General features: G+C 46.4%; 1 protein-coding gene across 2 annotated transcripts in view; it reads right to left on the reverse strand.

The window, feature by feature from the left end:
* The window catches only part of dip2a (disco-interacting protein 2 homolog A), a 289945-nt gene that overhangs the window by 50309 nt on the left and 223153 nt on the right, over positions 1-16483 (reverse strand). For both annotated transcript variants that reach the window (XM_029701943.1, XM_029701944.1), the window contains exons 17-19: positions 9789-9928; positions 1886-2022; positions 1522-1602 (exon numbers count right to left, since the gene is read on the reverse strand). In XM_029701943.1, coding sequence (XP_029557803.1) covers positions 1522-1602; positions 1886-2022; positions 9789-9928 — 358 coding nt within the window. The remainder of the gene's footprint in view (positions 1-1521; positions 1603-1885; positions 2023-9788; positions 9929-16483) is intronic.

Raw genomic sequence — 16483 nt, forward strand, 5'->3', positions numbered from 1 at the left:
TTCACTATTATTCTACAATGTAGAAAATAGTAAAAATAAAGAAAAACTCTTGAATGAGTAGGTGTTCGAAAGCTTTTGACCGGTAGTGTACATTTAGCAGACGCATTTAGCAGACATCATGCTAGCAGAAACATTTAGCAGACATCATGCTAGCAGATACAATTAGGAAACATCATGCTAGCAGATACGCCATGCTACATTTAGCAGATACATCACGCTAGCCGATACATCACGCTAGCCAATACATCACGCTAGCCGATACATCACGCTAGCAGACACATTTAGCAGACATAATGCTAGCAGATACATTTAGCAGACATCATGCTAGTAGAAACATTTAGCTGACATCATGCTAGCAGATACATATAGCAGACTTTATGCTAGCCGACACATCATGCTAGCATACACATCATGCTAGCAGACACATTTAGCAGACATCATGCTACCAGATACATTTAGCAGACACATGCTAGAAGAAACATTCAGCAGACACCATGCTAGCAGATACATTCAGCAGACATCATGCTAGCAGATACATTCAGCAGACATCATGCTAGCAGATACATTCAGCAGACATCATGCTAGCAGATACATTCAGCAGACATCATGCTAGCAGATACATTCAGCAGACATCATGCTAGCAGACACATTCAGCAGACATCATGCTAGCAGACACATTCAGCAGACATCATGCTAGCAGACACATTTAGCAGATACATCATGCTAGCAGATGCATTTAGCAGATACATAATGCTAGCAGACTCATTTAGCAGATACATCACGCTAGCAGACGCATTTAGCAGATACATCACGCTAGCAGACGCATTTAGCAGATACATCACGCTAGCAGACGCATTTAGCAGATACATCATGCTAGCAGACACATTTAGCAGACGTCATGCTAGCAGACACATTTAGCAGACGTCATGCTAGCAAATACAATTAGGAAACATCATGCTAGCAGACGCATTTAGCAGATATCATGCTAGCAGATACATTCAGCAGACATCATGCTAGCAGATACAATTAGGAAACATCATGCTAGCAGACATCATGCTAGCAGACGCATTTAGCAGACATCATGGTAGCAAACGCATTTAGCAGACATGCTAGCAGATGCATTTAGCAGACATCATGCTAGCAGATACATTTAGCAGAGACATCATGCTAGCAGACACATCATGCTAACAGATACATTTAGCAGACATGTTAGCAGACACCATGCTAGCAGACATCATGCTAGCAGATACATTTAGCAGAGACATCATGCTAGCAGACACATCATGCTAGCAGACACATCATGCTAGCAGACACATTTAATAGACATCATGCTAGCAGACACATTTAATAGACATCATGCTAGCAGACACATCATGCTAGCAGACACATTTAGCAGACATCATGCTAGCAGATACACTTAGCAGACATCATGCTAGCAGATACACTTAGCAGACATTTAGCAGACATCATGCTAGCAGCTGGGCATGTAAGGATCCTAGTAATAGATAACAGTGAACTCACAGGTCCTACAAAGCCCAGTAGTGACGTCCTGGTGAAGGGTCTGCCACTGATGGGACCTCCTGACGCTCTTACTGGGATGGTCTGGAACAGGCAACAGGACTATGCACACACCACTAGACACACAACACATAGCTCCTAACGCTGTTACTGGGATGGTCTAGACCAGACAACATAACTGTACACACCACATAGCTCCTAACGCTGTTACTGGGATGGTCTAGACCAGGCAACATGACTGTACACACCACTCAGTATTAATTTATGTAGTTACTGCCTTTAATTAACCAGGAAAGTTATTGAGAACACATTCTCTTTTGCAGTAACAATGTGACACCATTATGAGTGTTAAAGTGACAGTACAAACCTGGAATGTGTTCTTGGTCATGCCCGGGAGGCCGTAGTATGCCATGCCGGTGCTCCCAGAACTCACACAGATCTCCCCAACCTCATCTGTCTGGCAGAGATACGGAGTTCCCTCCACACGAACCACACACACCAGCGCTGTGGACACACACACACACACGTCATAACATCACACACACCAGAGCCGTGGACACACACACACACACACACACACACACACACACACACACACACACACACACACACGTCATAACATCACACACACACCGGAGCCGTGGACACACACACACACACACTGGCAGGATATCAATAAACAAAGCATTGTAATCAGTAGGAGAACGTGTTCCACCTAACCACCCTCGTTCCAGGCTGTTCCCCTCGTTACAGGCGAAGTTTAGGGTTTTTCCCTCGTTACAGGCGAAGTTTAGGGTTTTTCCCTCATTCCAGGCTAAGTTTAGTGTTTTTCCCTCGTTACAGGCGAAGTTTAGGGTTTTTCCCTCGTTCCAGGCTAAGTTGTTTAGGTGTTTCCCTCGTTCCAGGCTAAGTTGTTTAGGTGTTTCCCTCGTTCCAGGCTAAGTTGTTTAGTGTTTTTCCCTCGCTTCCAGGCTAAGTTGTTTAGGGCTTTTCCATCATTCCAGGCTAAGTTTAGTGTTTTTCCCTCGTTCCAGGCTAAGTTGTTTAGGGTTTTTCCCTCGTTCCAGGCTAAGTTGTTTAGGGTTTTTCCCTCGTTCCAGGCTAAGTTTAGTGTTTTTCCCTCGTTCCAGGCTAAGTGGGTTTAGTGTTTTTCCCTCGTTCCAGGCTAAGTTTAGTGTTTTTCCCTCGTTCCAGGCTAAGTTGTTTAGTGTTTTTCCCTCGTTCCAGGCTAAGTTGTTTAGTGTTTTTCCCTCGTTCCAGGCTAAGTTGTTTAGGGTTTTTCCCTCGTTCCAGGCTAAGTTGTTTAGTGTTTTTCCCTCGTTCCAGGCTAAGTTGTTTAGTGTTTTTCCCTCGTTCCAGGCTAAGTTGTTTAGTGTTTTTCCCTCGTTCCAGGCTAAGTTGTTTAGTGTTTTTCCCTCGTTCCAGGCTAAGTTGTTTAGGGTTATTCCCTCGTTCCAGGCTAAGTTGTTTAGTGTTTTTCCCTCGTTCCAGGCTAAGTTGTTTAGTGTTTTTCCCTCGTTCCAGGCTAAGTTGTTTAGTGTTTTTCCCTCGTTCCAGGCTGTTCATTAGGTTTTTCCCTCGTTCCAGGCTGTTCATTAGGTTTTTCCCTCGTTCCAGGCTGTTCATTAGGTTTTCACAATTTGTTGTACTTTTACCCTTTTTTCTCCCCAACTTCGTGATATCCAATTGGTAGTTACAGTCTCGTCCAATCGCTGCAACTCCCCTACAGATGCTGAGGCTGTTTTTTAGATTTTTCTGTTGTTACAGGCTGTTTTCTTTTTAGATTTGTCCTTTGTTAAAGGCTAAGTTCTTTAGGATTTTCCTTGTTTTTTTGCAATTCGTTCCAGTCATTGGCAGCAGAGAACTGGAAGGAAAGGCAGTCAAAGGAAGTGTTGGCTTTGGGGATGACCAGTGAAATATACCTGCTGGAGTGCGTGCTACGGGTGGGTGTTGCAATGGTGACCAGTGAGCTGAGACAAGGCAGAGCTTTACCTAGCAAAGACTTATAGATGACCTGGAGCCAGTAGGTTTGGCGACGAATATGCAGTGAGGGCCAGCCAACGAGAGCATACAGGTCGCAGCGGTGGGTAGTATATGGGGCTTTGGTGACAAAACGGATGGCACTGTGATAGACTGCATCCAATTTGCTGAGTAGAATGTTGGAGGCTATTTTGTAAATTACATCGCCGAAGTCAAGGATCGGTAGGATGGTCAGTTTTACGAGGGTATGTTTGGCAGCATGAGTGAAGCACTTTTGAAAGCCGATTCTAGATTTAATTTTGGATTGGAGATGCTAAATGTGAGTCTGGAAAGAGAGTTTACAGTCTAACCAGACACCTAGGTATTTATAGTTGTCCACATATTCTAGGTCAGAACCATCCAGAGTACTGATGCTTGTCGGGCGGGATGGTTATAGGTATGTAACAGTTTGGGTCTAGAGTGTCACCGCCTTTGAAGAGGGGGATGACCGCGGAAGCTTTCCAATCTTTGGGGATCTCAGACGATACGAGAGAGAGGATGAATATGCTAGTAATAGGGGGTTGCAACAATTTCAGCGGAACATTTTATAAAGAGGGTCCAGATTGTCTATTCCAAGCTGATTTGTAGGGATCCAGATTTTGCAGCTCTTTCAGAACATCAGCTGTCTGGAATTGGGTGAAGGAGAAGGGGGGGGGCCTTGGGCAAGTTGCTGCAGTGGGTGGTGAGATGTTGACTGGGGTAGGGGTAGCCAGGTGGAAAGCATGGCCAGCCGTAGAAAACTGCTTATTGAAATTATCGATTAATCGGTGGTGACAGTGTTTCCTAGTCTCAGTGCAGTGGGCAGCTGGAAGGAGGTGCTCTTATTCTCCATGGACTTTACAGTGTCCCAGAACTTTTTGGAATTAGTGCTACAGGAAGCAAATTTCTGTTTGAAAAAGCTAGCCTTAGCTTTCCTAACTGACTGTGTATTTTGGTTCCTGACTTCCCTGAAAAGTTGCATATCGCGGGGGTTATTCGATGCTAATGCAGAACGCCACAGGATGTTTTTGTGCTGGTCAAGGGCAGTCAAGTCTGGGGTGAATCAAGGGCTATATCTGTTCTTAGTTCTACATTTTTTGAATGGGGCATGCTTACTTAAGACGGTGAGGAAAGCACTTTTGAAGAGCAACCAGGCATCCTCTACTGACGGGATGAGGTCAATATCCTTCCGGGCCAGGTCGATTAGAAAGGCCTGCTCGCTGAAGTGTTTTAGGGAGTGATTGACAGTGATAAGGGCTGGTCGTTTGACCGCAGACCCGTTACGCAAGCAGGCAATGAGGCAGTGGTCGCTGAGATCCTGGTTGAAGACAGCAGAGGTGTATTTAGAGGGCAAGTTGGTCAGGATGATATCTAAGAGGGTGCCCATGTTTACGGATTTAGGGTTGTACCTGGTAGGTTCCTTGATAATTTGTGTGAGATTGAGGGCATCTAGCTTAGATTGTAGGATGGCTGGGGTGTTAAGCATGTCCCAGTTTAGGTCACCTAACAGTAGGAACTCTGAAGATAGATGGGGGCGATTAATTCACATTTGGTGTCCAGGGCACAACTGGGGGCTGAAGGGGGTCTATAACAAGCGGCAACAGTGAGAGACTTGTTTCTGGAAAGGTGGATTTTTAAAAGTAGAAGCTCGATTTGGGCACAGACCTGAATAGTATGACAGAACTCTGCAGGCTAACTCTGCCCCCTTTGGCAGTTCTATCTTGTCGGAAAATGTTATAGTTAGGGATGGAAATTTCATCATTTTTGGTTGCCTTTCTAAGCCAGGATTCAGACACGGCTAGGACATCCGGGTTGGCAGAGTGTGCTAAAACAGTGAATAAAACAAACTTAGGGAGGAGGCTTCTAATGTTAACATGCATGAAACCAAGGCTTTTACGGTTACAGAAGTCAACAAATGAGAGCGCCTGGGAAGTAGGAGTGGAGCAAGGCACTGCAGGGCCTGGACTAACCTCTACATCACCAGAGGAACAGAGGAGGAGCAGGGTAAGGGTACGGCTAAAGGCTATAAGAACTGGTCTTCTAGTGCGTTCGGAACAGAGAGTAAAAGGAGCAGATTTCTGGGTGCAGAAGAATAGATTCAATGCATAATGTACAGACAAGAGTATGGTAGGATGTGAGTACAGTGGAGGTAAACCTAGGCATTGAGTGATGATGAGAGAGGTTGTCTCTCTAGAGGCACCATTTAAGGCATATTGAGCAGGGCTGGAGGCTCTACAGTGAAATAAGACAAAAATCACTAACCAAAACTACAATAGACAAGGCATACTGACATTAGGGAGATGCATGTGTAGCCGGGTGATCATAGGGTCCCAGTGAGTAGCTAGGCGAGCTGGAGACACGGCAATTCAGACAGCTAGCAGGCCTTGCGCTAGCAGGCCTTGCGCTAGCAGGCTAGCAGATCGGACTCAGGGGGACGCGCAATGGAAGAGCCTGTTGAAACCCCCTCGGACGGTTACGTCGGCAGACCAGTCGTGATGGATCAGCGGGTCCAGGCCAATTGGCCAAAGAGGTATTGAAACCCAGGAATTCTCTGATAGATCTCTTCGGGCCTAGCTGAGCCTGGCTCGAGGCTAACTGGTGCTTGCTTCGGGACGGAGACGTTAGCCAGGAGTAGCCACTCGGATAGCAGCTAGCTAGCTGCGATGATCCGGTGTAAAGGTTCAGAGCTTGCGGTAAGAATCCGGAGATGTTCTTTAGGTTTCCCCCCTGTTACAGGCTGTTCTTTAGGTTTCCCCCCTGTTACAGGCTGTTCTTTAGGTTTCCCCCCTGTTACAGGCTGTTCTTTAGGTTTTCCCCTGTTACAGGCTGTTCTTTAGGTTTCCCCCCCTGTTACAGGCTGTTCTTTAGGTTTCCCCCTGTTACAGGCTGTTCTTTAGGTTTTCCCCTGTTACAGGCTGTTCTTTAGGGTTTCCCCTGTTACTGGCTGTTCTTTAGGTTTTCCCCTGTTACAGGCTGTTCTTTAGGTTTCCCCTGTTACAGGCTGTTCTTTAGGTTTTCCCCTGTTACAGGCTGTTCTTTAGGGTTTCCCCTGTTACAGGCTGTTCTTTAGGGTTCCTCCCTGTTACAGGCTGTTCTTTAGGGTTTCCCCTGTTACAGGCTGTTCTTTAGGTTTTCCCCTGTTACGGGCTGTTCTTTAGGTTTCCCCTGTTACAGGCTGTTCTTTCGGTTTTCCCCTGTTACAGGCTGTTCTTTAGGTTTCCTCCCTGTTACAGGCTGTTCTTTCGGTTTTCCCCTGTTACAGGCTGTTCTTTCGGTTTCCCCCTGTTACGGGCTGTTCTTTAGGTTTCCCCTGTTACGGGCTGTTCTTTCGGTTTCCCGCTGTTACAGGCTGTTCTTTAGGTTTCCCCCTGTTACAGGCTGTTCTTTAGGTTTTCCCCTGTTACGGGCTGTTCTTTAGGTTTCTCCCCCTGTTACAGGCTGTTCTTTAGGTTTCCCCCTGTTACAGGCTGTTCTTTCGGTTTTCCCCTGTTACAGGCTGTTCTTTAGGTTTTCCCCCTGTTACAGGCTGTTCTTTAGGTTTCCTCCCTGTTACAGGCTGTTCTTTAGGTTTCCCCTGTTACGGGCTATTCTTTAGGTTTTCCCCTGTTACAGGCTGTTCTTTAGGTTTTCCCCCCTGTTACAGGCTGTTCTTTAGGGTTTCCCCTGTTACAGGCTGTTCTTTAGGGTTCCTCCCTGTTACAGGCTGTTCTTTAGGTTTCCTCCCTGTTACAGGCTGTTCTTTAGGTTTCCCCCTGTTACAGGCTGTTCTTTAGGTTTTCCCCTGTTACAGGCTGTTCTTTAGGGTTTCCCCTGTTACTGGCTGTTCTTTAGGTTTTCCCCTGTTACAGGCTGTTCTTTAGGTTTCCCCTGTTACAGTCTGTTCTTTAGGTTTTCCCCTGTTACAGGCTGTTCTTTAGGGTTTCCCCTGTTACAGGCTGTTCTTTAGGGTTCCTCCCTGTTACAGGCTGTTCTTTAGGGTTTCCCCTGTTACAGGCTGTTCTTTAGGTTTTCCCCTGTTACAGGCTGTTCTTTAGGTTTTCCCCTGTTACGGGCTGTTCTTTAGGTTTCTCCCCCTGTTACAGGCTGTTCTTTAGGTTTCCCCCTGTTACAGGCTGTTCTTTCGGTTTTCCCCTGTTACAGGCTGTTCTTTCGGTTTTCCCCTGTTACAGGCTGTTCTTTAGGTTTCCCCCTGTTACAGGCTGTTCTTTAGGTTTTCCCCTGTTACAGGCTGTTCTTTAGGGTTTCCCATGTTACAGGCTGTTCTTTAGGTTTTCCCCCTGTTACAGGCTGTTCTTTAGGTTTTCCCCTGTTACAGGCTTTTCTTTAGGGTTCCCCCCTGTTACAGGCTGTTCTTTAGGTTTTCCCCTGTTACAGGCTGTTCTTTAGGTTATCCCCTGTTACAGGCTGTTCTTTAGGGTTTCCCCTGTTACAGGCTGTTCTTTAGGGTTTCCCATGTTACAGGCTGTTCTTTAGGTTTTCCCCTGTTACAGGCTGTTCTTTAGGGTTTCCCCTGTTACAGGCTGTTCTTTAGGTTTTCCCCTGTTACAGGCTGTTCTTTAGGTTTCCCCTGTTACGGGCTGTTCTTTAGGTTTTCCCCTGTTACGGGCTGTTCTTTAGGTTTCCCCCTGTTACAGGCTGTTCTTTAGGTTTTCCCCTGTTACAGGCTGTTCTTTAGGTTTTCCCCTGTTACAGGCTGTTCTATAGGGTTCCTCCCTGTTACAGGCTGTTCTTTAGGTTTTCCCCTGTTACAGGCTGTTCTTTAGGTTTCCCCTGTTACAGGCTGTTCTTTAGGTTTTCCCCTGTTACAGGCTGTTCTTTAGGGTTTCCCCCTGTTACAGGCTGTTCTTTAGGGTTCCTCCCTGTTACAGGCTGTTCTTTAGGGTTTCCCCTGTTACAGGCTGTTCTTTAGGTTTTCCCCTGTTACAGGCTGTTCTTTAGGTTTTCCCCTGTTACAGGCTGTTCTTTAGGGTTTCCCCTGTTACAGGCTGTTCTTTAGGTTTTCCCCGTTACGGGCTGTTCTTTAGGTTTCCCCCGTTACGGGCTGTTCTTTAGGTTTTCCCCTGTTACAGGCTGTTCTTTAGGTTTTCCCCTGTTACAGGCTGTTCTTTAGGTTTCCTCCCTGTTACAGGCTGTTCTTTCGGTTTCCCCCTGTTACAGGCTGTTCTTTAGGTTTCCCCCTGTTACGGGCTGTTCTTTAGGTTTCCCCTGTTACAGGCTGTTCTTTCGGTTTCCCCCTGTTACAGGCTGTTCTTTAGGTTTCCCCCTGTTACAGGCTGTTCTTTAGGTTTTCCCCTGTTACAGGCTGTTCTTTAGGTTTCCCCCCTGTTACAGGCTGTTCTTTAGGTTTCCCCCTGTTACAGGCTGTTCTTTCGGTTTTCCCCTGTTACAGGCTGTTCTTTCGGTTTTCCCCTGTTACAGGCTGTTCTTTAGGTTTCCCCTGTTACAGGCTGTTCTTTAGGTTTCCTCCTTGTTACAGGCTGTTCTTTCGGTTTCCCCCCTGTTACAGGCTGTTCTTTCGGTTTTCCCCTGTTACAGGCTGTTCTTTAGGTTTCCCCACTGTTACAGGCTGTTCTTTCGGTTTTCCCCTGTTACAGGCTGTTCTTTAGGTTTCCCCCTGTTACAGGCTGTTCTTTAGGTTTTCCCCTGTTACAGGCTGTTCTTTAGGTTTTCCCCTGTTACAGGCTGTTCTTTAGGGTTCCTCCCTGTTACAGGCTGTTCTTTAGGGTTCCTCCCTGTTACAGGCTGTTCTTTAGGGTTCCTCCCTGTTACAGGCTGTTCTTTAGGTTTTCCCCTGTTACAGGCTGTTCTTTAGATTTCCCCCTGTTACAGGCTGTTCTTTAGGGTTCCTCCCTGTTACAGGCTGTTCTTTAGGTTTTCCCCTGTTACGGGCTGTTCTTTAATAAAAGTAAGCTACCGGAGACAACTTATCTGGCTTTACCTGCTGAACGTGCTTTACCTGCTGAACGTGCTTTACCTGCTGAACGTGCTTTACCTGCTGAACGTGCTTTACCTGCTGAACGGGCTGAACTGTAGAATGAGCTGTGGAATGTGTACTAGCTGGACGTACCGCCTGGTATGAGCTGTAGAATTTGTACTAGCTGGATGTACCGCCTGGTATGAGCTGTGGAATGTGTACTAGCTGGATGTACCGCCTGGTATGAGCTGTGGAATGTGTACTAGCTGGATGTACCGCCTGGTATGAGCTGTAGAATGTGTACTAGCTGGATGTACCGCCTGGTATGAGCTGTGGAATGTGTACTAGCTGGACGTACCGCCTGGCATGACCTGGCCCACGTCCTGCACTGTGAGGACAGAGAGCTTCTCCTCGGTGTCAACCCGGATCACACTGTGGCTCAGACCACTCATGGACAGAACCGCCTTCCCTGGTGGAGGGACGCCCGACTCCGGAGGTCTGAGGAACCAACATTTATATACAGTATGGTTATATAGGTAAACTAACAGAACTGCCTTCCCTGGTGGAGGGACAACTGACTCTGGAGGGGAAACAGACACAGATAGTGCCTTCAGAAAGTATTCATACCCCTTGACTTACTGCACATTCTGTTGTGTTACAACCTGAATTCAAAATGGATTAAATTGTTTGTTTTTCTCACCCATCTACACACAATACCCTAGAATGACAAAGTGAAAACATGTTTTTAAGAATTTACATACAGAAATATCTCACAGTATTTACATTTATATACAGGGAAGAGGGCACGACAAAACCTATTCCCCCTCAAGAGACTGAAAAGATTTGGCATGGGTCCTCAGATCCTCAAAAGGTTCTACAGCTGCACCCTCGAGAGCATCCTGACTGGTTGCATCACTGCCTGGTATGGCTACTGCTCGGCCTCCGACCGCAAGACACTAGAGTTGGTAGTGCGTACGGCCCAGTACATCACCGGAGCCAAGCTTCCTGCCATCCAGGACCTCTAAACCAGGCGGTGTCAGAGGAAGGCCCTATAAAATTGTCAAAGACTCCAGCCACCTTAGTCATAGACTGTTCTCTCTGCTACCACACGGCAAGCGGTACCAGTGCACCAAGTCTAGGTCCAAGAGGCTCCTAAATTGCTTCTACCCCCCCAAGCCATAAGACTCCTGAACAACTAATCAAATGCCTACCCAGACTATTTGCATTGCCCCCCCCCTCCACACTGCTGCTACTCTCTGTTACTATCTATGCATAGTCACTTTAATAACTCTACCTACATGTACATTACCTCAATTACCTCGACAACGGTGCCCCCTGTATATAGCCTCCACATTGACTCTGTACCGGTACCCCCCTGTATATAGCCTCCACATTGACTCTGTACCGGTACCCCCCTGTATATAGCCTCCACATTGACTCTGTACCGGTACCCCCTGTATATAGCCTCCACATTGACTCTGTACCGGTACCCCCTGTATATAGCCTCCACATTGACTCTGTACCGGTGCCCCCTGTATATAGCCTCCACATTGACTCTGTACCGGTACCCCCTGTATATAGCCTCCACATTGACTCTGTACCGTAACACCCTGTATATAGCCTCCACATTGACTCTGTACCGTAATACCCTGTATATAGCCTCCACATTGACTCTGTACCGTAACACCCTGTATATAGCCTCCACATTGACTCTGTACCATAATACCCTGTATATAGCCTCCAAATTGACTCTGTACCGTAACACCCTGTATATAGCCTCCACATTGACTCTGTGCCATAATACCCTGTATATAGCCTCCACATTGACTCTGTGCCATAATACCCTGTATATAGCCTCCACATTGACTCTGTACCGGTGCCCCCTGTATATAGCCTCCACATTGACTCTGTACCGTAACACCCTGTATATAGCCTCCACATTGACTCTGTACCGTAACACCCTGTATATAGCCTCCACATTGACTCTGTACCGTAACACCCTGTATATAGCCTCCACATTGACTCTGTACCGTAACACCCTGTATATAGCCTCCACATTGACTCTGTACCATAACACCCTGTATATAGCCTCCACATTGACTCTGTACCGTAACACCCTGTATATAGCCTCCACATTGACTCTGTGCCATAATACCCTGTATATAGCCTCCACATTGACTCTGTGCCATAATACCCTGTATATAGCCTCCACATTGACTCTGTGCCATAATACCCTGTATATAGCCTCCACATTGACTCTGTGCCATAATACCCTGTATATAGCCTCCACATTGACTCGGTACCGGTGCCCCCTGTATATAGCCTCCACATTGACTCTGTACCGTAACACCCTGTATATAGCCTCCACATTGACTCTGTACCGTAACACCCTGTATATAGCCTCCACATTGACTCTGTGCCATAATACCCTGTATATAGCCTCCACATTGACTCTGTGCCATAATACCCTGTATATAGCCTCCACATTGACTCTGTACCGTAACACCCTGTATATAGCCTCCACATTGACTCTGTACCGTAACACCCTGTATATAGCCTCCACATTGACTCTGTACCGTAATACCCTGTATATAGCCTCCACATTGACTCTGTACCGTAATACCCTGTATATAGCCTCCACATTGACTCTGTACCGTAATACCCTGTATATAGCCTCCACATTGACTCTGTACCGGTACCCCCTGTATATAGCCTCCACGTTGACTCTGTACCGTAACACCCTGTATATAGCCTCCACATTGACTCTGTACCGTAATACCCTGTATATAGCCACGCTACTGTTATTTCCTGCTGCTCTTTAATCATGTTATTCTTATCTCTTACTTTTTTTTTTTTGTATTTCAATACAACTGTATTGTTGGTTAAGGGCTTGTAAGTAGCAGTTCACTGTAAGGTCTACACCTGTTGTATTCAGCATTTCACTATAAGGTCTACTACACCTGTTGTATTCAGCATTTCACTGTGAGGTCTACTACACCTGTTGTATTCAGCATTTCACTGTAAGGTCTACTACACCTGTTGTATTCAGCATTTCACTGTGAGGTCTACTACACCTGTTGTATTCAGCATTTCACTGTAAGGTCTACTACACCTGTTGTATTCAGCATTTCACTGTAAGGTCTACTACACCTGTTGTATTCAGCATTTCACTGTGAGGTCTACTACACCTGTTGTATTCAGCATTTCACTGTGAGGTCTACTACACCTGTTGTATTCAGCATTTCACTGTGAGGTCTACTACACCTGTTGTATTCAGCATTTCACTGTGAGGTCTACTACACCTGTTGTATTCAGCATTTCACTGTGAGGTCTACTACACCTGTTGTATTCAGCATTTCACTGTAAGGTCTACTACACCTGTTGTATTCAGCATTTCACTGTAAGGTCTACACCTGTTGTATTCGGCGCATTAAACAAATACAATTTGATTTGATTTAAACCCTGAGTGAATACTTTGAAGAAGCACCTTTGACAGTGATTATAGCTGTGAGTCTTTCTAGGGAGGTCTCTAAGAGCTTTCCACACCTGGATTTGGCAACATTTTCCTATTATTCTTTTCAAATTTTTCAAGCTCTTTCAAATTGGTTGTTGATCATCGCTAGACAGCCATTTTCTGGTCTCGCAGTAGATTTTAGTCCAAACTGTAACTCAGCCAGGAACATTCACTGTCTTCTTGGTAAGCAACCCCAGTGTATATTTGGCCTTGTGTTTTAGATTATTGTCCTGCTGAAAGGGGAATTCATGTCCCAGTGTCTGGTGGAAAGCAGAAAACCAGGTTTTCCTCTTGGATTTTGCCTGTGCTTAGCTCCTGTCATGACTCTCCTGTGAGGATCCAAAAGGATCCAGTGGATCAGCTCTCTCTCTCCCGCAGAGGGGAAGAGGGATGGATGTGGGGGTTTTACAACACCTTACTCGATCGTAAACCATAGGCAGCAGACGATTCCTTTTGGTGCCTAGTTTGGGTGATCGGAATGTCTGTGTGCCTTATGAAGAGTTTACAGCCCAAAACTACAACATCAAACAATGGTCACCAGGACAATATATTTCATCCTTCGAATGTTGGTAATGATGAGATAAAGAACGTGAAAGATGAATGTTTATTTTGTGATGTCATTAAAAGTTGAATGACGACGTTGTAACAAAAACATTGTAACTTGGTCTTTCACAACGTGAATCATGTTTACATCCTTTACGTTGTGTAGAAAATATCCAGGATAAAGAGAATGTTTTTGTGACGATAACATTGTATTTTTAGTTCTCTAATGAGAGAGTAAATGTTGATATCTTGCCTCGTAACTAGCCCAGGGAACCCAGAGAGCGTGTCAGTGTGACGTAAACACCCCTTTTGACCCGAGGGCATAAAGCGTTTGAGTTAAGAATTAACCTATCAGACTAGAATGACAACGCGCTGCAGCTGAGGTCTACAATTATTCACAACCCCAAAACGCAACACGAGGTCGAAGACAAAGGAACCTCTTAACAATAAATGTTACGGTTGAGTAGCTGTTCTAAGTACTGTGTCTTAGAAGGTCAATTTAAGCAGGACCATCCGGTTATTCTCTCCAAATCATCGTTGCCTACACTGCTCTCATCACCACTCTGGGATCATCAACACGGCTGATTAGCCGTCCTCAGGAGACCACTCTGGGATCATCAACACGGCTGATCAGGAGACCACTCTGGGATCATCAACACGGCTGATTAGCCGTCCTCAGGAGACCACTCTGGGATCATCAACACGGCTGATTAGCCGTCCTCAGGAGACCACTCTGGGGATCATCAACACGGCTGATTAGCCGTCCTCAGGAGACCACTCTGGGGTCATCAACACGGCTGATTAGCCGTCCTCAGGAGACCACTCTGGGATCATCAACACGGCTGATCAGCCGTCTTCAGGAGACCACTCTGGGATCATCAACACGGCTGATCAGGAGACCACTCTGGGGGTCATCAACACGGCTGATTAGGAGACCACTCTGGGATCATCAACACGGCTGATTAGGAGACCACTCTGGGGGTCATCAACACGGCTGATTAGGAGACCACTCTGGGGGTCATCAACACGGCTGATTAGGAGACCACTCTGGGGATCATCAACACGGCTGATCAGGAGACCACTCTGGGATCATCAACACGGCTGATCAGGAGACCACTCTTCCAGAACGAGTGCACGTAAACAGACAACTAAGAAGGACAGAGTGACATCTTGTCAACAATCAGAGACTTACCCACATTTCTAATGAGTTCATTGTTACATGATTCATTTAATCGAGAAATAATTAAACGTAGTAGGTAATTATTCGATAAATAGCAGTCACCACCTTCATGATAGTCACGTCACGTCACTCTATATTCTGTAATAAAATGTATCCTGAAAAACTCCCCAGTACTTAACAATTACAAGGATACCCATAACATGATGCAGCCACCACTAAGTTGGAAAATATGAAGAGTGGTACTCAGTAATGTGTGGTATTGGATTGTCCAAACATAATACTTTGTATTCATGACATTTTTTTTTTCAGTATTACTTTACTGACTTGATGCAAAGCTTCGTTCTTTTCACTCTGTCCTTCAGGTTAGTATTGTGGAGTAACTACAATGTTGTTGATCCATCCTCTGTTTTCTATCACAGCCATTAAACCGTTTTAAAGTCACCATTGGCCTCATGGTGAAATCAGAGGTGGGAATACTTATGTAAATTAGATATTTCTGTGTTTTCATTTTCAATATATTAGCAAAAATGTCTAAAAACATGTTTTCACTTTGTCATTAAATGTTATTGTTTGTAGGGTGAGAAAAAAAATATTTGATCCACTTTGAATTCAGGTTGTAACAACAAGGGGCGGCAGGTAGGCTAGTGGTTAGAGCGTTGGACCAGTAACCAGCAGGTAGCCTAGTGGTTAGAGCGTTGGGCCAGTAACCAGCAGGTAGCCTAGTGGTTAGAGCGTTGGGCCAGTAACCAGCAGGTAGCCTAGTGGTTAGAGCGTTGGGCCAGTAACCAGCAGGTAACCTAGTGGTTAGAGCGTTGGGCCAGTAACCAGCAGGTAGGCTAGTGGTTAGAGCGTTGGGCCAGTAACCAGCAGGTAGCCTAGTGGTTAGAGCGTTGGACCAGTAACCAGCAGGTAGCCTAGTGGTTAGAGCGTTGGGCCAGTAACCAGCAGGTAGGCTAGTGGTTAGAGCGTTGGGCCAGTAACCAGCAGGTAGCCTAGCGGTTAGAGCGTTGGGCCAGTAACCAGCAGGTAGCCTAGCGGTTAGAGCGTTGGGCCAGTAACCAGCAGGTAGCCTTGTGGTTAGAGCGTTGGGCCAGTAACCAGCAGGTAGCCTAGTGGTTAGAGCGTTGGGCCAGTAACCAGCAGGTAGCCTAGTGGTTAGAGCGTTGGGCCAGTAACCAGCAGGTAGCCTAGTGGTTAGAGCGTTGGGCCAGTAACCAGCAGGTAGCCTAGTGGTTAGAGCGTTGGGCCAGTAGCTAGCAGGTAGCCTAGTGGTTAGAGCGTTGGGCCAGTAACCAGCAGGTAGGCTAGTGGTTAGAGCGTTGGGCCAGTAACCAGCAGGTAGCCTAGTGGTTAGAGCGTTGGGCCAGTAACCAGCAGGTAACCTAGTGGTTAGAGCGTTGGGCCAGTAACCAGCAGGTAGGCTAGTGGTTAGAGCGTTGGGCCAGTAACCAGCAGGTAGCCTAGTGGTTAGAGCGTTGGACCAGTAACCAGCAGGTAGCCTAGTGGTTAGAGCGTTGGGCCAGTAACCAGCAGGTAGGCTAGTGGTTAGAGCGTTGGGCCAGTAACCAGCAGGTAGCCTAGTGGTTAGAGCGTTGGGCCAGTAACCAGCAGGTAGCCTAGTGGTTAGAGCGTTGGGCCAGTAACCAGCAGGTAGCCTAGTGGTTAGAGCGTTGGGCCAGTAACCAGCAGGTAGCCTAGTGGTTAGAGCGTTGGGCCAGTAACCAGCAGGTAGCCTAGTGGTTAGAGCGTTGGGCCAGTAACCAGCAGGTAGCCTAGTGGTTAGAGCGTTGGGCCAGTAACCAGCAGGTAGCCTAGT

Source organism: Salmo trutta, chromosome 20 (genome assembly GCF_901001165.1).
Source record: "Salmo trutta chromosome 20, fSalTru1.1, whole genome shotgun sequence".
Classification (NCBI taxonomy): domain Eukaryota; kingdom Metazoa; phylum Chordata; class Actinopteri; order Salmoniformes; family Salmonidae; genus Salmo; species Salmo trutta.